The sequence below is a fragment of the Diabrotica virgifera genome, chromosome 1 (genome assembly GCF_917563875.1).
Source record: "Diabrotica virgifera virgifera chromosome 1, PGI_DIABVI_V3a".
Classification (NCBI taxonomy): domain Eukaryota; kingdom Metazoa; phylum Arthropoda; class Insecta; order Coleoptera; family Chrysomelidae; genus Diabrotica; species Diabrotica virgifera.
This window is the reverse complement of record NC_065443.1, coordinates 261,695,595-261,716,583: the sequence shown is the minus strand read 5'-3', so window position 1 is coordinate 261,716,583 and position 20,989 is coordinate 261,695,595. Positions and strand designations below refer to the sequence as shown.

General features: G+C 32.1%; 1 protein-coding gene across 1 annotated transcript; it reads left to right on the top strand.

Moving 5' to 3' along the window:
• The first annotated feature begins 17 nt into the window (after window positions 1–17).
• On the top strand, window positions 18–19,035 carry LOC114328002 (uncharacterized). Its single transcript, XM_028276739.2, has 4 exons — window positions 18–202; window positions 297–496; window positions 1,075–1,228; window positions 12,317–19,035. Exons 2-4 carry the CDS (start codon window positions 313–315, stop codon window positions 12,735–12,737), a joined length of 759 nt encoding a protein of 252 aa, XP_028132540.2. The 5' UTR covers window positions 18–202; window positions 297–312; the 3' UTR covers window positions 12,738–19,035.
• Window positions 19,036–20,989: the final 1,954 nt, after the last annotated feature.

Sequence of the window (20,989 nt, the reverse complement as noted above, 5' to 3'; positions counted from 1 at the left end):
GTAAACTTGTAGGGTCGGGAACAGTGGTTAATTGGTTAGGAAAGAAGAACCATTTCGACTGGGCGTGAAAAATGTCAAAATTTGTTGACAAACACATTTACATAGAAAATTCGTAAATTCCTCAAAAGTGAATTAAATTTTTTTGAATGAAAAGTGGTTCATTGTTGATATTAAAATTGAAATAATTTTATTTCTTTAATAGGTAAATAAAATGTGATACAAATTTGGCCTAGCATTATTATCTTATCTAAGGATGGCACAATAAAAGATTAATTTATTTATTCATTATCTTTTAGGTTTTCTTGGTGGAAAATGGATCAGCTTTCTGCAGAAAAACGGTTATGTTGTGCATATATTCTGGCTATAGCTGCAGGAGCTACTTCAAGTATATCAACTGGAATAGTATGGAGTCATTGGTATAGAACTTTAGATCAATGTGTGGATAGAAACTGTAGTTGTATAATATATGGAACGCATACTGCTACCCATTTCTTAGGTATTATTTATTTTTCCATAATTTTTGTCCATCTTCCAACCCTATTTATTGTTATTGCCCCTTAAAATCCTTTATAATATAATACCTGCAATGCTCCCTGCAATCCAAAATTATTCCCCCAGTGCGATAGAGAAAAGTGTTTGTATTTAGGGTAGACATCTCTTTCTAATCGACAAGGCTTATCCAATGACATGTTAATCAACCACATGATCTTCCCACTGCTGCCGATTAGAAAAAGGTGCATAGCCTGAATACAAACACTTTTCTCACACTGGGCTAACAATTTTAGATTGCAGCGTGCAGTCTAGGTATTATATGTCTATGTTCAAATCTAAAGCGGGCCACTCACAGTACTGCAGTGTTGTTCAAAATTGTTGAGTTTGGCTAATTAGCAAAAATTTTGATCATGTGTGACCATACATCCAACAAAAACATATATCCACAGAGATACTGGCCCTGTCAGGTGCAGTACTGCAGAATTGATATCATCTGCAATCTTTTAGAACCACACTGCAGAACCATGAGTGGCCGTCTTTATGTTATTTGATCACATTTGCATATCACTAATTATTTTTTAGGTGGTAGTCAAGGAGCATGTATCTGGACAACTTTTGCACCTCTTATTTATGTATTTTTTGGAATTGGTTTCATCTGTTTTCATGGATATAGAGTATTGTTTACTACAAAATCACCTAGTGGCAGGGCTACTAGAACAATGTTGGCAAAATTAGAGTAAGTATTGAGGTATATTTTTCTTATTATTAACCCTAAAGGTAAAACTTGCAGTTTTCACATTCTTGTGTGATAATAATCTTTGAAAAATAGTAGTTCTTGTGCTTTTCATGAGCATTTTTCAGTGCGTAACAAATGATAGGAAAAAGGGTAAGTCCGTGATAATACCAATGAACTGTCAACACTGATGGAATGGCCCCGTCCCATTCCAACAGTGAAGCGAGATAGGCGCCAACATACAAGAGAGAGGTTCTAGCACTTCTAGAGAGACATGAGAGAGACAGAGAATTTTCAGGTAAAATTTGCTACAACTACAACGTACCTGACTAGCACTGTCCGATTATCTTCCCTCCTTTACCTGATTATCTTCTATCTCATCCTGACGCCATTAACTTCATTTTATGGCGATTCCATCAGTGTTGACAGTTCCTTGGATAATACACATTTATGACATTTATTCTAACATGACATTTTAGTTAAATCTGACAGTTGTCACAATTTATTTTCAATTTGGAATAAAAACAAATCAAATGTGTTTCTTGCATTTATAAAATGGTATTTTCTTTGATTTGTATAGTCTTATAAATTATACAGATTATATTTGTAATATTATTATCTAATTAAAAAAAAATTATTTTTTTTATTATGGCGCCATCTATCGACAACTAGAATAACTAGAATAAATGTTATAAATGTCACCGATGTAATGTAATCACTGACATGCGTTTTTTCTATCACATACAATTTAATGCGTTAGAAAGAAATCGAAAAACTGTGACGCACTGAAAGATGATCATGAGAAAAAGAATATAAAATACACTAGGCAAAAATGTTTATTAACCTTCCAGTGGACTAATGAGGCCTATCAGGCCTCTGCTACATAAAAGTACAACATAAACTTGGTAATTTTTTATTACAATTATTTACAATTGAAATCCTATATACCTACCTCTTCTACTAATAAAAATATAATCTCTCTGCAAAATGTTGAAAAAAAAAATACACGGAATATAGGATCGCTAATGGTGCTTACAGACCTCATCCGACCAAACATTTATTTACTTATTTATTTTTAAAGAAAAATAATACACAAACATTCTAAATAAGATTGTTGAATTATCATAACAGAAAAAGCTTACCTACAAAGATTCTACGAACAGATAAACAGCTCTAGAAATGAATTTTTAATGTACTTAATGTTTATTTACGGACTTGCCATTTTTACAAATCAACTTAAATTTAAGTAAACTATTAAAGCACAATGTGTTTACATAAAAAGGTATTTTCGATCTCATTCTTAATTGGGACCGTGCAAGTTCGGAAAAGCGACACCTATTTCTGCGCTCTGAACTTTTATTCGCACTTTTAATTATATTGGCCAACCATATGGTCCTGGTTACTGGATAATTGTCAAGGCCATAGTCCAAAAAAAATAATAAAAAGAAAAAATAAGATTTAGGTTGTGTTATTTAATCATAAACAATTGTATGTAGTAAATAAAATTAGTTATTAAAATGCAGTATTGCAAGCAAAATACAATTAATTAAATTTACCTTTATATAATAATTGCATATCATATCAATATTGTGAAGCAATATATAATTTTTCTTCTTAAATGACAATAGGTATGAAATGTACGTCAATTTGACAATTTCAGTTGACAATGTGAATTATTTAAGAAAGTTGCAATATTTCTCGTTTCGCGTATCCCTTCCAAGTACTTGCACACCGCGAATAGTACTTAGTGATAAATGAAAAAAACCATTACTATTAAATTTGTTTGCATTTCTACACATTCTCTGTAAGGGTTTATTTACAGTGTAAGTTCGATTATGAAATTCTAAATAAAATAAGTCTTGGGATCTAGTGTGTCTACAGGGAGTATGGAAGTAAACCTTTTCTAAATTATTAAATTAATTTATATATAAATGCTACATCTAGCAATATTCGCCTTTCTTCAAGAGTAGGTAATTTAAGTAAAGATTGTAAAACAATGTATTCAATTTCATTTACAGGTATTCTCAATTTTAAAGCAATAAATCTTAAGAACTTTCTCTGTACTCTTTCTAATAGATCTTTGTAGCAGGTATAATGTGGAGACCAAATATTGCTACCATATTCCAAAACCGATCTAATAAGGGAACAGTAGATATTTTTGAGACAATAAATTTTATCAAATTCAGAGAGACTACATTTCGTGAAACCTAAAAGTTTCATGGATCTATTAGAAACGTAAGAAAAGTGGTCCCTGAAGCTTACTGTAGGGTCAAAAATTACCCCAAGATCCTTAAATGTTGTGATTACAGTAGACTCCCGTAAGTTCGGCCTCGGTTAGTTCGGTCTCCGCTTAGTCCGGCCGACTCTCTGAGCATTAGTCACACACTTTGCACATCAAAAATCATTAGAAAAGAAAATTCAGAAAAAAATTAAAGACTTTTTTTAAGTGTAAGAAGGCAAACCACCAATGTGCAATAATATTTTTAAATTTTATTGGGCCTAGAGTTCTGTAAGTATTGTTTTATAGTATTTTTGTAACGGTCCATCTTTTCATATATTATGTTAAATATATGTCAGAGTATTCCTCTGTGTTGTCTTCTACTGTACAAATGTTTTGTTTTTGCTAGATCCATACAAACAATAAATGGGCATTTTTTAGATAAGCATCGGTTAGTTCGGCCACTTTTAAGTTCGGCCTAGGGTCCGGTCCCGAGGTGGCCGAACTTACGGGAGTCTACTGTACCTCCAAAATATTCGGTCCAATATGGTATTCAAATGAACCGATCATTTACAAAACAATTAAAAAGCAGAGGAGATAAATGTCCACCCTGTGGAACACCAGAGGTTACATTGATTGTAGATGACAAAAGTTGGTTAATTTTTACAACTTGAGTTCTTTCTGTGAGATAGCTCTCCATCCAGCCTAATAATCTGCCATGTAAACTAGCATTATAAAGTTTAGATATTAGGACAGTATGATTAACTCGAATCGAATGCCTTCGAAAAGTCAGTATAAATGGCATCAACCTGGTCATACCCTTCAAGAGCATCCAACAAAAATTCTTGTAAAACTAAAAGATTGGTAGTAGTAGAACGTCCTGGAATAAAACCATGTTGGTCGGGCAGTAAAGTAGGATTCAATAATGGACCAAGTTTTGCAGCTACAATCCCTTCAAAAGATTTAGCAAAATAGACGAAGCAACGAAGCATTAAACCTAGGAATTTTGTGCAGTAAGATGAATCGTCATGCAACTTTTTGCATTCGATTAGAGAGAGTGTCAGGCAACTTTGTGAACTAAATTCATCTAGGGCAAAAATTTTTGTGCATAAGAAAATGCATTTTAAAAGTGCATCTCGAAGAGGTGAAAATGAAAAATTTAGAACTCGGGCAATATTGATGGAAATGAGTTGAATTTTTATAATCGGGGGTTTTGGGGATCGTTGAGTACGAATTTCATATCGGCGATGGTCTTGAAGGTACCTGGTGCCCACGGTGGAACTCGTCGCCTAGAGTTTTACGTTATAATCATTAAAAATCAGTCAATATCCATTACTCGGGGGGTTTTTGGGGTCGCTGGCCACGAATTTAGTGTTGGCGATGGTCTCCAAGATACCTGGTGTCCAGGGTGGAACTCGTCGCCTGGAGTTTTATGTTATAATCATTCAAAATTAGTCTATAACCATTACTCTGAGGGTTTTGGGGGTCGCTGAACAAGAGTTTCATGTGGTCGATGGTCTCCAAGATACCTGGTGCCCAGGGTGGAGCTCGTCGTCTGGAGTATTGTTATATTTATTCCAAATCTTTTAAAACCATTACGCGGGGGTTTTGGGGGTCGCTGAGCACGAATTTCATGACGGTGATGGTCTCCTGTGTACCTGGTGCCCAGGGTGAAACTGGAGTTTTATGTTATAATCATTCAAAATCAACCAATAACCATTACTCTGAGGATTTTAGGGGTCGCTGAACAATAATTTCATGTGTTCGATGGTCTCCAAGGTACCTGGTGCCCAAAGTGGAATTCGTCGTCTAGAGTTTTATGTTATAATTATTACAAATCATTTAAAACCATTACTCGGGGAGTTTTGGGGGTCGCTGAACATGAATTTCATGACGGTGATGGTCGCCAAGGTACCTGGTGCCCAGGGTGGAACTCGTCGCGCGTCGCCTGGAGTTTTATGGTATAATCATACAAAATCAGTCAATAACCATTACTATGAAGGTTTTAGGGGTCGTTGGGCATCAATTTCATGTTGGAGATGGTCATCAAGGTAGGTATACAATAATCTAAAAAATACGTGTTAAATTAAATGTTAGTGCACGTATTCATAATCAATTTATTTGTATAATATAATGAAAAATCAATAAAAAGTAAAATAAAATAAAAAAATATATTTACTTACTTGAAGTTACACAAATTTCTCTCTTCCGCAATTTGGAAAACCAAAATTATAAGACAGCGTAGCTATAGACTGTAGAAATAATGAAAATTCCTTTAATACCAATCTTAAACAGCTTGATATTATAATATTATTATTTATTCTGTAATTAACAAAACTAATAAGTATAAAATATATGACTTTTTCAAAACACCAACATTAAAAACTTACTTTACTTTAAATACGGTATCACTTTTTAGATATTTTTTTATAATTAATTAAAAATTTTTAAAACAACAGAACTACATAAAAGTGTAGCTTGGAGGTATTCACATATATACTATGCTTTGTTTTTAAACCAGGAGCAGTAAAATAAAAAGACAGATTCACACCCAAGAAAGTCAATAGAAAAATCACCATATACATCTTCTTTTTTGGTTGATCATATCGGCCTTCGACGGTAATCCATCAACATTATATTATACTAATACGTCGCTAAAGAGTTCTAAAAACCACTGTTTTTTTTTATATAAAAGGAGACTAGAAATCTAAAAATTAACATATTACCGCAGAAAACACAAAAATTCGGTGATATAACTTAATTACCCTTGAAATGCCAATTATGTCAAAATTTCATAAATGTCATTACTTAGTGTCAAAATTTCACAACTGCTTTAAAAGCGACAAAATTTTAAAATAATTTTTAAATAGGTAATTTTTTAGGATATAATATAAAAGTGTTTTAAGAAAAATTATTAATGAAAAATATATTTAGCGACCCCCAAAACACCGAAGTAATGGATATTGACTGATTTTGAATGAATATAACATAAAACTGCAGGCGACGAGTTCCACCCTAGGCACCAGGTAACTTAGAGACCATCGCCGACATGAAATTCGTACTAAGCGACTCCCAAAACCCCCAGATTAATGGTTTTTCACTGATTTTGAATAATTATGACATAAAACTCCAGGCGAAGAGTTGCACCCTGGGAACCAGGTACATTTGGAGACCACCGCCAACATTAAATTGTGTTTAGCGACTCCAAAAACCCCCCGAGTAATGGTTATTGACTGATTTTGAATGGTTATAACATAAAACGCTAGGCAACGAGTTACAACCCTTGGCACCAGGTACCTTGGGCACCATTGCCGCCATGAAATTCGTACTCAGGGACCCTCAAAACCACCTGGGTAATAGTTTTTGACTAATTTTGAATAATTATAACTAAAAACTCCTGGCGACGAGTTCCACTTTAGGCACCACGTATTTTGGAGACCACCGCCGACATTAAATTCGTGGTCAGTGAGCCCAAAAACCGCCGTGTAATGGATATTGACTGATTTTTAATTATTATAACATAAAACTTCAGGCGACGAGTTCCACACTGGGCACCAGGTACCTTGGAGACCATCGCCGACATGAAATTCGTACTCACCGACACCCAAAACCCCCAGGGTAATAGTTTTTGGCTGATTTTGGATAATTATAACTAAAAACTCTAGGGACGAGTTCCACCCTGGGCACCAGGTATCTTGGATGCCATCACCAACAATAAATTCGTGGCCGGCAACCCCAAAAACCCCCCGACTAATGGATATTGACTGATTTTTAATGATTATAACATAAAACTCTAGGCGACGAGTTCCACCATGGGCACCAGGTACCTTGGAGACCATCGCCGATATGAAATTCGTGCTCAGCGATCCCCAAAACCCCCGAGTATAAAAATTCAACTCATTTCCGTCAATACTTCCCAAGTTTTTTCATTGTCACCTCTTCGAGATGCACTTTTAAAATGCATTTTCTTATGCACAAAATTTTTTGCCCTAGATGAATTTAGTTCACAAAGTTGCCTGACACTCTCTCTAATCGAATGCAAAAAGTTCCATGACGATTCATCTTACTGCACAAATTACCTAGGTTTTGGGCTTTTTAGTGCTTCGTTGCTTCGTCTAAAAACTGAAATTTTAGATATACCTCGGTAGTTTTCAATATTTTCTCTATTACCACCTTTATGGACTGGGGTAATATAACTTCTATTTATTAATAACAGATACAAACAGGTTTCCCTACTTACATGTATCCGTATCTACAATGACAACAGTTTAGTACAACGTGCACATAATATAATAATTCGAGGTAATAGAGACAAAAACGACAGATGTCTACCAGCAAAAACGTTAAAAATAATAAAAAAAAAACCTCTATATTATTCATGCAATAGACGTTTAAATAATTGCAAGTTTATTCCAAATAATTCCAGAAAAGTGGTTGTTGTTAAATCGTTGTAAATTTGGCACATTTTATTAAGTGGGCTAGAAGTATTTACAAAAAATATGTTTCTTGTACGGGTTCTGTGATCCGGGACATAAAATTGTATTTGCCCCAAAAGATCAGGCGAGTCTATTAAGTGATTACATAGTTTATAGAGAAAAATTAAACAACGTTGAAGTCTTCTTTGCTCTAATTTTTTTATATTAAATTCTTTTCTTAATGGTTGATACGAATCATATTCTGGCGATATTTTATGCTTTTTGTAAAATAAATATTTAATAAACTTGTTTTGAATTGATTCAATTTGCCGCATGTGACCACTATTTAATAAGGTACATATCTTTGGAAAGACACCTGAGCCCAATGACAAACTAAATATTTTTTGTAAAATATAACTCAGAATAAATCTACCATTAAATATAAACAGAGGGGATATATTATCAGGTCCAGAACTTGCTTTTAGATCAGTTTTAGATATAAATTCAAATACATCTAATACAGTAATATCACAAATTTCAACACAAAGACTATTATCAGAGTTTACAGCTAGATAATCTGTATGACTAGTAACATAGGTTGAATTAAAAAATTTACTAAACAAATTTGCTATATTTTGGGAATTATAAGAAGTTATATTCTCATATTTCATTGTGTTTGGCAAATCAAAACATTTTCTTTTATTACATATTTACATTCCAAATTCCAAAAATCTTTTTTATCATACATAGCAGTTTGTAAATTATTTAGGTGAATCTGATGACATGTTTTGTAACAATCCCTAAATTCTTGACGCAAATTAGAAAAAAGATCATAATCCTTCTTAGATCCTGTCATTTTGTATTTTGCATGAGCAATCTTCTTTTGAAATAATATATGTTTTAAATGAGGAGTGTACCATTTCGGAAATTTTGAGTTTTTGCATCTAGTTTTTGGTACAAATTGATTAATACAGGAATCTAACACTTCATAAAATGTATCAACGCTATTATGTACATCTGTCTCATCAATAACCCTATCCCACTCGACTGAACCTAAATATTCATTAATAAGGATATAATTAGCATTTTTAAGAGGAAACAGTAGCGATCAACAGGTAGCGAAAACGCGTTCCAAGATTGCGGCTGTAATTTTGAATATTTTTTCGAGATACTTGGCACACGTATTGGTAATATAATAAAGAATGGCGGTACAGAGCCCAATTTGAAAAATACATTAATATTTGGAAATTACTCTGTAATTAAATACAATATTAAAAAACGCTGGACGGAAGGGCCGCCCGAGAACTTTATCGTACCGATCTATTATCGTTATCGTACTAGATACTGGCATTCTATAAAAATAACAAAGTTACTCGTTATTTTGATATTTTAGAAACACCTACTGTACTTAAAAGTATGTTATGGTTCTACGCATCATTAATTCCTGCATTTGAGAAAATGTTCGATGCCATATTTCGGGGACACACTATAGATGTGTAGATTATTGCATAAATCAATAGAATATTATAGTCATACTTTCATTTCAAATTAGTTCATTTTTCTGAGAAATTAATAGTTTACAATATTTGCATTTCATTCTATTTCGATTACGCCAGTCAATGCGCGAGATTAAGAACAAGATATTATCTCCAAATTCTCTCCTACTGCATGAATTTTAATGAAATTTTGGGAGTAGCCCAATCTCCTAGTTCAAAGTCTATCCTATATACTATGCCGCTTTTATCATGGGGGAAGTTCCCACCACTTCTCAGGGGTGAAATATTTTTATTTTCGAATTACATGGAGAAAAAGGAAGATTTTTAAGAAAATTTAAAAATTCATTCTATAATTTGATCACATTTTTTACAAAAACCATCTTTATTATTTATAATCTAAAAAATGTTTTATATAGTGTTTTTAGTCCGATGCAAAGTTTTTAAGGTATTCACAAAAAATCCGTCCGAAAAGGTGTCATTTTTCAATGAAAATAGCCAATTTTCAACTACGCATAACTCAAAAAGTATTGGGTTCTCAAAAAAAAAAGTATAGACCAGTTTTTGCTTAGAAATAGGTTCTTTAGCCACTTCCGTGCTTATTTTGACCAACAAATTTTCCACCCCCTTGAAGGGGTGGGAACCGCCCCAAGATGAAAGCGCCATAGTATATAGGGTAGATTCCCTACTTACTGTGAAAATATCAAGTACATCAATGTAGTAGGATGGAATTCGGAGCCAAATACCCTCACTGACTGCCCTACAATAATGCTCTGCTATGAACGCGTGAGAGAGGACACACATAAGATTATAGCAAAATTTCTATTTACCGTAACTTTTCAAGTTTTTAAGCTACAGCAATGAATTCTATGTCATTGAAAAGGTAATTTTGCATTCTTTCAAAATGTGTTAAAATATACAGGGCGTATCTAAAAAAATTAAGATTTTTTATTCATTTCCGGTTCAACCGGAAGCCATATTTTTGGTAAAATTTATTGTGATAATAGATAATAAAGTACCATATATGTCTGCAAAATTTCAAATTTTAGTTTCTATTAACAAGGAAGTTACGGGCACTCGAATATTTTTTTATAAAAAATTCATAACTTCCCTCTTATGGGGAGTTAAGATATATGACTAATGTCATTCAATTTACTGATAGGATATCAAAAATATATTAAAAAAGAAAAAAAATTCCTTGGAGCCATTTTTGAGAAAATCAAGTTCAAATGTATGTCAAAATTTGACCCGTTAAATATAGGCAACCCGTAACTTTTTCTGAAAAACGATAACATCCTTCTTATAGCCCCATCTTTAGGCTATATAACGACTTTTTCAAATTAAACTTATCTTAAACAAGTTTTTAGATAGATAGGGAAATGTGTCGGGTGGGCGGTCGGCCATGTTGGCCGCCATTTTGAATTTGGAAATGTCAAATTCCGTATTTTTATTTACCTATCGATGAGCTTACTTTGAGTTGAATTTCATTCATTTCGGTCAAAATTTGCAAAAATGGGCCCTAAATAACCCCCCTATTTCGGCCCCCCTTTGAGGGGTTTTTTTTAAAAGCTTAGTTTCTCGACAAAATTCTCTTAAACTTACTCATACCGAATTTCATCAAAATCGGTCCAGTAGTTTTTGCTGGGCGGTGGCGACATACGTACGTACATACGTACGTACATACTTCCGACATGTTTTTTTTATTTGCTTTTTAGACTCAGGGTGACTCAAAACGTCGAAAAAAAGTGAAATCTGAAAAAATTTTTTTTGCACGATCCTATAACTTAATCTATTATACTATACTACGTATATAGTACGATAAAGTAATATTATACTATACTACGTATATAGTACGATAAAGTCAAAACGAGCCTGTACCGCCATTAAGAAGAACAAAAAAATACACTTTTTTATCCAATGCCTAGATTTTGTGTCATTTTGGAACTACTAAAATTTTTTATTACATTAGTATGTAGTTCCAAAATGACACAAAATCTAGGCATCGGATAAAAAAGTTTATTTGAAGAAAGTGTATTTTTTGTTCTTCTTAATGGCGGTACAGACTCGTTTTTTTAATATTGTATTTAATTACAGAGTAATTTCCACATATTAATGTATTTTTCAAATTGGGCTCTGTACCGCCATTCTTTATTATATTACGAATACATTATGTACCAAATATCTCGAAAAAATATTCAAAATTACAGCCGCAATCTTGGAACGCGTTTTTGCTACCTGTTGATCGCTACTGTTTCCTCTTAAAGTCAAAATAGAAATAATAGCTAAGAGAGTCTAAAATAATATTTCCAATAATGTCAAAGGACAAGGCTGGATGATAGCTATCACATTTTAATAAAGATTGATCAGCAATTTTTAAGTTTACGTTTTTATTTATACTAGAAAAAATAAGATCTAAGAAACCTCCATTACAGTTTGGTTCATTATTTAATTGAAAGAGATTTAAAAATGCAAAACTTTCTGAAATACATTTAACTTTGTTAGTAATATTTCCAATTGGTCTTGAACCATATTCATTATTTTCCCAATGAATATTTGGTAGGTTAAAATCACCAAGTAGATATACCAAAATGTACTGTGTTTCATATAAAATACCTTCGACACAATTTACATAGTCTTCATACAATACAAACTTAATGGAGAGTTTAGAGGTAAAATTACCAAGGATAGTGTAAAAGTAGTGCTTTTTTGAGGGAAGAGTTGTTGTATTTCCTACAAGAGTAGATATTTGGATTTTTCCATTTGACATATATGTATTTAGATTTAATTGATATACATTTGACAATTTGTACTTCTCTACCGTTAGTGATTTCTGCCAGCAAGTTATACAAACTCTGCTGCTGTTTCACCTCAAAGTTTGTAGATCTTCCTTACTAGTTCATATTCTCAATATGCATCTTAAATTATTGCACAAACTGTTCATTTAATTTTATATATTATTTTCTAGCACTGGAGAATCTGTACAAATAGAAGCAATATCGCAAGAAACTACTGGCCACCTTCCAACCAGCTACTGGGTAACTGCAGCAGTATTCACATGCATCTTCACTGTGTACTCATTAGTTCACTTTGCAATCTACATGGATGGCTTCCTCCACACTTGCAACCAGTACCGATCAACACTTGAGGTTCTGCTTAGCGTTCATGGTACAGCTCTGCCCGTTATATACCAAAGACTGCAGTGTCAAGGAGTTTTTGATTTCATGGACTACATGCAAACAGATAGCGGGAACGCCTATAGAGATGGAATTATTAACACTGGATTGTCGCTCATATTTGGCGTTTCATCAGCGTGTATAGCATGGATTTCTTTCTTAGCAGCGAGCTTTGTTAATATCAAAGTAGCAAGAAGAAATGATGAGGAGTAATTTTTTGTACCTATTAAATACATTTTTAGAAACTTTCTTATCAGTGATGGCTTGTAAAGTAGCAACTTTGACACTATCAGTGGCGGATCCACAGGAGGATAGGGGAAATTCACCTCCTAACAAGGTCCAAAATTACAGAAAAAAATTGTTGAAACATTAAAATATATTAGCTGGCATGAAACATAAACCATAGACAGACAACTTCAACCCAATAAACATGCTAGTTAGGAAAATTAAGGAGGAAAATTAAGGGGGTGGGAGGTATGGTTTGAAATATTTAATTTTTTTTATTATTTCAAATGAAAGTGCTGGGTTGGCAGGTTTAAACCAGCATGCTTAAAACCTTGGTTTAAACCAACTGTTTTTTAAAGAAAAAATCCTGGTTTTTTTATTGGACCTCCAACTGTTGTTTTTATTTAACAACTGTATGTAAGTTTTTAATACAACTGCCGCAAATAGAGAACATTAAGATAAATAAATGTGGCGACACGTTTCAATTATTATTTTACTGAGACTAAGTTTTCACTCTAATGGCATATAGCATATCCCACCAGAATGAAAACAATGGGAACCTTCTCTGGTTACACCTCCGAGGCTTCTACAATTTGCAAGCCATACGGATGCTGAGACTAAGGAAGATGAGGGAATTCTACAATTTACAATTCACGTCCCATCTGCTCAGCGCGGTAAAGTTCCAACGAGACCGGTTCCCTTCATACTCCACACAGAGTAAATGTAAATCAAAAATGAATAACCATTTTATTATTTTACTATTTTTTGTAATGGCTAATTTTAAATATTAACTTTCTTTTCTAAACGAAAATAATATGGGTCATTTAAAATTCACATGTGTTTCGCTCCTAAATACAAAACCAGAATGTATAAAATTAATGGCTTTTTCATGGGAACACAAATTCATAGATTACGGTACCAGATAAAGGGCCAGCCTATTTATGTTAACTTCTTAAAAATCACAAAAATGTTTTCAGCTTTTAAAACGCCAGATCTAATAAATTATTGTCGCCTAGAACACCAGACAGATTAAGTGTTTGTGGTCTCGTTCAGTATAGTCACAGCGGGCACCCGGGGTAGTCACACCACCACACTCGCAAAGAATAACAAACCCTCTTTCGAGAAATATTCACGCTATTTTACCGACACAAATAAATATATTATTGACAGTTTGTTGTGTTTACATTTATTTTAATTTCATTTAATTGATTTCGTAAACCAACACGGAACATAAATTATATTTTTTTACTTTCGAACTTAGTTATTTTGAATATTATTACGTTTGAATATGTTTTTTTGTTGTAATAATTTTTGGTGTGGCTAATAAAAATAAAAGTTGACTTAATAATTTTTTCCATTGTTTATTACTATTATTTTACAAAATAATTTATTAATTTTTAAAGTATTTACACTTATTATATTAAACCTGGTTTAAACCAAAAAATCCTGATTTAAACCAAAAAACCTGGTTTAAACCAAGAAAACCTGATTTAAACCAAAAAACCTGTTTTTTAAACCTTGGTTTTGCCAACCCTGTAAAAGTGCATATTTTCAAGAATACTCTCTGAAAATTTACCACAGAACAGAGTAAATTTACCACAGATACAGCGTGTTGAATATCCCTACCTTCAACTCACATTGTCGCGACTTCGCGCCAGCACGCTTGGGCGTAGTAAGAAATGTTAAACTACTGTTCGCCGTCTCTTTTGTAGATTACTCCGCGATTCAAAAAACATATTCCAATGTGCATCACTTTACGATTTGGCAGACAAATAAGAAGATGAAGATGCAGTTGTCAAAACTTTAAACGCATTTTTCAAAACTGCTTTTTCAAATGCGGTGGACATTGCAACTGAAAAATTACTTGACCGATCCACCTGAAATTTTGCATAGCTTTTTTTTTAGATATTTTGTTAGGTAACACCTTCAAGATGTTTTTAGTTTTGTGCTTATTTTTTGTCCAACAATAAAAAATCTGTTGATTTTCATAAAATTTATACCAAATATTTCGTATTTTTGACTTCGTCGTGATTCCAAAATCATTAAAAATAAAAAAAAACTCAACGTTGTTACCTCGTGAAACTCATAAGCTAATTAAATCTTTTTGAATTTTTTGTTTCGTATGATCCAGTGACGAGTTCTGATGTCCACCGCAAATATTTTTCTTAGCTTTTTTTTGTGTGGATTTGATGGCCTTGGCTGAGCCAATTAGCCAGACATTTTATTTTAAAAACAAACAATTTTTTTTCAGAGGAATTTTTTTCTTTATTTCTAACTCTAAATATACAGTGAGCACGTAAAGGTTGGAATAAATTCATTTTCTCGAGAATGGACGATTTTGGAAAAAAATCCCAGAACAGGTCAATTTTTATTTTTAAATTACAACTTTTTGGCATATATATCATACTAGTGATGTCACCCATCTGGGCGTGATGACGTCATCGATGATTTTTTTAAATGGTAATAGGGGTTGTGTGATAGCTCATTGGAAAGGTAATTCAATTCTCTATTCAGTAATATAAAGATTAACATAAATCTTTATACAGGGTGCCCAAAAAATTTTTTTTTAAATTACATTTATTGACATAAAAAAGAAGAATGAATGTAATTTATTTAATTCAAAATACATTTTACTGCTCTCAGAAAACAGAAAACAATGTATATTTGAAAAATATTCATTGCTTTTCGCTTAAATTCAATGTTCAAACTGTCAAGAGGAAGGCGAGTGGCTCCTTTAATATTGAATTTAAGCAAAAAACAATATTTATTTGTCAAATAAACATTATTTCCTGTTTTCTGATAGCAGTAAAATGTATTTTTGAGTTAAATAAATTACACAGATTCTTCTTTTTATGCCAATTAATTTAATTAAAAAAAATTTTTTTGGGCGCCCTGTATAAATAATTATGTTAATGTTTATACTACTGAATAGAGAATTGAATTACCTTTCAAATGAGCTATTACACAACCCCTATTCTCATTTAAAAAAATCATAGATGACGTCATCACGCCCAGATGGGTGACGTCATTAGTATAATATATATGCCAAAATGTCGCAATTTAAAAATAAAAATTTACCTGTTTCGGGATTTTTTTCCAAAATCGTCCATTCTCGAGAAAATGAATTTATTCCAACCTTTACGTGCTCACTGTATGTACATAAGAAACTAACATACTACTATCTAAATAAATACACTGTTTTGGATGTAAATATTTTTTGTATATATTTTTTTTATTATATTTTTAGTTTGTTTTTTTTTTCTTTTTTTTTTAATTGTTTTTTACTACGCTAAGACATAAACCCGATTCAACTTCTCGGAGGTTTACATCTTCTTAGTTTTTTTCTCTTTTTTTTTTCTTGTTCTTTTTTTTCAATTATAATATACAATAATTACTTAAATATACAGGGTTAAAAAAATAACAACAAGACGAACCTGTTTGTTTTGTTTTAACAAACATGCCTGCTTTGTTTTAACAAAATTACTTAAATACAGGGTTAATTATTTAGCTGCCTGTCAAAATTTGCCACGAATGGCTTATTTTTCAATATTGTGGATTGAATTTTTTTTAAATATTCTTTGAATTGTACGTAATATGTTTATTTAATTTAAAAATAAAATAATTCTACCATAGGTTCGAAAAAATTCACAAATTTACTTGATATGTTGATTTCAAACCATACCCCCCTTAAGGGAACTTAATGCATATATGTATATTATTTACTTATGTGTTTTATGCAGTTTGGGTTTATCTTTTATATGTCTTTTGGTTGGTGTTTCATTGGACGTTCCCCCTACCCCACAAATGTCTAGATCCGCCTCTGTATGCTATAAATATCACAGATAGTAGTTTGCTCTTAAGCCGCCAATGATATCAGTGTGCTTATTGATGTTAACACTTAGGCCGCTATTATATTAGGCAACTGGTGACGCCACCAAGTTGCTCCACCAGTGACTCATGACGTCACGGGGCATTTAAGTAAATGAGACCTATTAGACTACGGCAACTGGTTGCGCCACCAGAAATTGTTGTCGATCTGGTGGCCGAACCAGTCCACCAGCCGGGTAACCGGGTCTGGTGACGCCACCAAGCCGGGGCATTATGTTATATGGACCCTATTAGACTGAGCAACTGGTGTCGGCCACCACTAGTTCATTTGTATTGTAATTGAGTGCTTCGTATTTCTTTTCTATTAACTTCTATATTTTCTATTAACAAGCGTATATTTTTCTAAAACCTTTTTTGTTGATTTATAAATATGTTATATTAAAAAGTTCTTCTCGCAGATTTAGCCGTTAATTGTTTATTCATTGTTTAAACAATAAAAGCTCTTTTTATATTTTAGAAATATCGGTGAATTCATCACTTTACCTTGATCAAAAATGTTTCTATTTTGTTTTTGATTATGCTGAATCCAAATGTGACGTTAATTGGAAAATTTAAAAAAAATTGAGCTTTTATATAAAGGTACAGTATGTCTGCGTAACTTGGAGCCATATGGGAAACTTTTTTCTTATCAATTTTACTAAAAAAAAATATTCTTTATAAAATGCTCTGCATAGTCTATGTTATACGAGGTATGTCAAAAAAATTGTATGTAAAGTACCTTTAGATTTCACAACATCGAAAATTGTTATTATGAAAAGTTGTTAAGAATTAAAAAAACTATGTTTTGGGTCGCATTAATTTTATTACATCATTCTAATTGAAAAAGAAAATGCAATTTTTTTTAAATTACGGATACCCAACATCATTTTATTACAAATATCTATAAGTATTTTATTATTAATTTTACGAAAAAAGTTATTTTTTACAAAAAGCTTTATATGGTCTAAAATCTAAGATGCAATGATAATATATAAACTTTTATCAATTCTATATGAGGTATGTTAAAAAATATGAATTTCGTCCAAGAGTAAAGTACCTTTACGGTTCACAATATTTCAATTAGAAGAATGTAATTGCATATTCAAACATAGCTTTTAATTCCGAACAACTTTTTATAAAACATTTTTCGATATTGTTTAATATAAGGATACTTTACTCTTGAGCGAAATTCATCTTTTTTGACATACCTCGTATAAAATTCACAAAATTTGAATCTGATGGTTGCATCTTATATTTTATACTATTAAGAGCATTTTATGAAGAATAACTTTTTTTCGTAAAATTGATAACAAACAAGTTTCCAATTGCATTTGATTATTTTTCCAATTCCAATTCAGTTTATTATTTTTGCTGGTGGCTATTCTCGGCCACCAGTTGCCCGTGCTCACAATTTGGTGGGCCCACTAGTTGCGCCACTAGTTGCGCCATCAGTTACCTAGACTAATAGAGCCCTTAGTATGGTCCTTTTCATGAGCATTTTTCAGTGCGTCACAAATGATACAAAAAAGGTAAGTCCGTGATTATACACATTTATAACATTTATTCTAGGCGAATGGATTTAGTGTCCGCAGTCATATAAACCCAAACAAACAACAAACATTTATTCTAACATGACATTTTAGTTAAATCTGACAGTTGTCACATTTTATTTGCAATTTGGCATAAAAACAAATCAATTGTGTTTATTACATTTATAAAATGGTATTTTCTTTGATTTGTATAGTCTTATAAATTGTACCTACAGATTATATTCATAGATATATTATATAATTCGTAAATAACTTTTTTCGATTATAGCGCCATCTATCGACAACTAGAATAAATGTTATAAATGTCTGTAATCACCGACGTGCCTTTTTTTCTGTCACATACAATTTAATGCGTTAGAAAGAAATCGAAAAACTGTGACGCACTGAAAGATGCTCATGAGAAAAAGAATACCACTCATATTTTAACGACAGCTACATATACATTAGTTTTTCTTTGATCCCCTAAGGAATCTAAGGAGTATTTTTTTTCTATCCGTCCAGATTTATAGTGCATTCCATTTTGTTATTTTATATATTTTTTAGATTAAGATTATACACACGCGCGTGATACAAGAACTTATTTTGCCACATATTACATTACATTTTTTATCTTAATTAGTATTTATCGACAGTATTTATGAAAATACAAACATTTTGTGCCTTTCTATTATATGAACGTGTGCCTTTAAAATGTTATAATATACTGTGTCTTTGCAGCTAAAACATATGACTAGCAGTCACTGACTGTACTCGTATTAAACATACTGTAAAATGTTGTGAATTGACTATTTATATTTTTTAATCTTATAAGATTTACAATGTTTTTATTTACTTGTACTATTTGAAATAAAAGTCTGACTTTAAAAATATTTTGAGAGATTTACACGTAGCTTAAGAGTTCTAAAAGTACAAAGTAGCTTTTATAGGATAAGTTTTTTGGTGTTTGATGTTTTTATTGTAAGAAAATAGAAATAAAGCCTTAACCAAAAAATGATATTTATTTACTATAAAACTAAAAACACAGAATGTTTTGAGAATGGCAAAAGAGTTGACGATAAAAAATTATTTCACATTAAGATTTGTCTAATAATGTATCTGAATCACGAATGATAATTGATAATATAATGATCCGCGATGCTTTGTTGTAACTATAAATAAACTAGAAAAGTGTTGATGTTTTTAACGCTGACTCGGCTTGGCCGTGAATTAAGAATAATATTGAATAGCTGACAAAGCGTTATTGAAATAACTAGTGCACTCGTGTTAAGCAATCGGTGTCACCTCATTATTTAACAACAAACGTGATGTTTATTTTGTAAGACATTTAAAAATTAAATTAATACGTGTTGCTCTTATTTTGGATGCTGATAATCCTGTACAAAAGTATAATATAACATGTAGGTAATTCGTTTATTCATTCGTACAATAATAAAAAATAAGTCGAATTCAGAAAATTTTAATGTTTTAGCCTTAGCGTATTTTATTCAACTCCCAATTCATTAAATTTACTTTATAAACAGTTTGCTGGATGAATCTACTAGTTCAAAAATATTATGGCCATAGAAAGGATGTCTTTATTTTTGCTTTATCGACTACTAAAGGGATTTGACAATATTGGGCACTAACTATTCAAACTTTAAAGGATATTGGTCTCGATGACAAATATATGAGGATCATTAAAAACTACTAAAAAATGCAGAATTAATTCTTACCAACAGTCTGTATTCGCGGTGTGCAAGTACTTGGAAGGGATACGCGAAACGATCGTGCGCGAATAGCGGAGAAACATTGCAACTTTCTTAAATAATTCATATTGTCAATTGAAATTGTCAAATTGACGTACATTTCATTCTTATTGTCATTTAAGAAGAAAAATTATATATTGCTCCACAGTATTGATATTATATGCAATTATTGTATAAAGGTAAATTTAATTAATTGTATTTTGCTTGCAGTACTGCATTTTAATAACTAATTTTATTTACTACATACAATTGTTTACGTTTAAATAGCATAACCTAAATCTTATTTTTTCTTTTTATTTTTTTTTTGGACTATGGCCTTGACAATTATCCAGTAACCAGGACCATATGATTGGCCAATATAATCAAAAGTGCGAATAAAAGTGCAGAGCGTAGAAATAGGTGTCGCTTTTCCGAACTTGCACGGTCCCAATACAGGACAAGTGAAAATAAGTAAAGGTGTATAACAGAACTGTATCCTCACGCCATTTCTGTTTAAAATATCGCACCCTCATCGCAAAACTGTTGTAAGTCAAAATAAGTAAGTTTTGAGGTAGCGATTTTGTGCTATTATCGGTGTGCTAGTGATAGTTGTGAATATTTGGCCGGTTGAGCATTTCAAAGTTACTAAAATTTTACACGGGATAGATATGCATGTTTACAAGCGAATACCATGATTACTTCATTTTCATAAAATTTTTGACTTAAAGGGCGCTTTACGGCTTGCAATTCTACCTGCAAGACGCAAGAAAGTTGCATAAAGGCATGCGCAGTATGTTGTCAGTTGATTATTGCATGCAACTTCTTGCAATTGCGCGATAATCGGTTTGGTGCCATTTTTTCTGCAAGTCTTAGGGGAATTTGATTTTTCCACAATATCAAATATCATTGACGACACGGATTCACGAATACATGCCGATCAGCTGTTTTCTGTTTGTGAAATATATCAACGATGGAAATGAATGAATAATGAAATGGCACTTTCTGAGATTCTATAATTATTGTAAATTGTATATTAAGTTATGGAAGCTCTCTCTCCTCTAGCTAAGTACCTTAGGATAATAATTAATTTGTGTTTCGC

Bases quoted from the DNA above. Each gene is read 5' to 3' on its own strand.
- LOC114328002 (XM_028276739.2), top strand. From the start codon at position 313: ATGGATCAGCTTTCTGCAGAAAAACGGTTATGTTGTGCATATATTCTG. The intron at 497-1,074 runs GTATTATTTATT...ATTATTTTTTAG, and splicing joins TACTGCTACCCATTTCTTAG to GTGGTAGTCAAGGAGCATGT. The intron at 1,229-12,316 runs GTAAGTATTGAG...ATTATTTTCTAG, and splicing joins ACAATGTTGGCAAAATTAGA to CACTGGAGAATCTGTACAAA.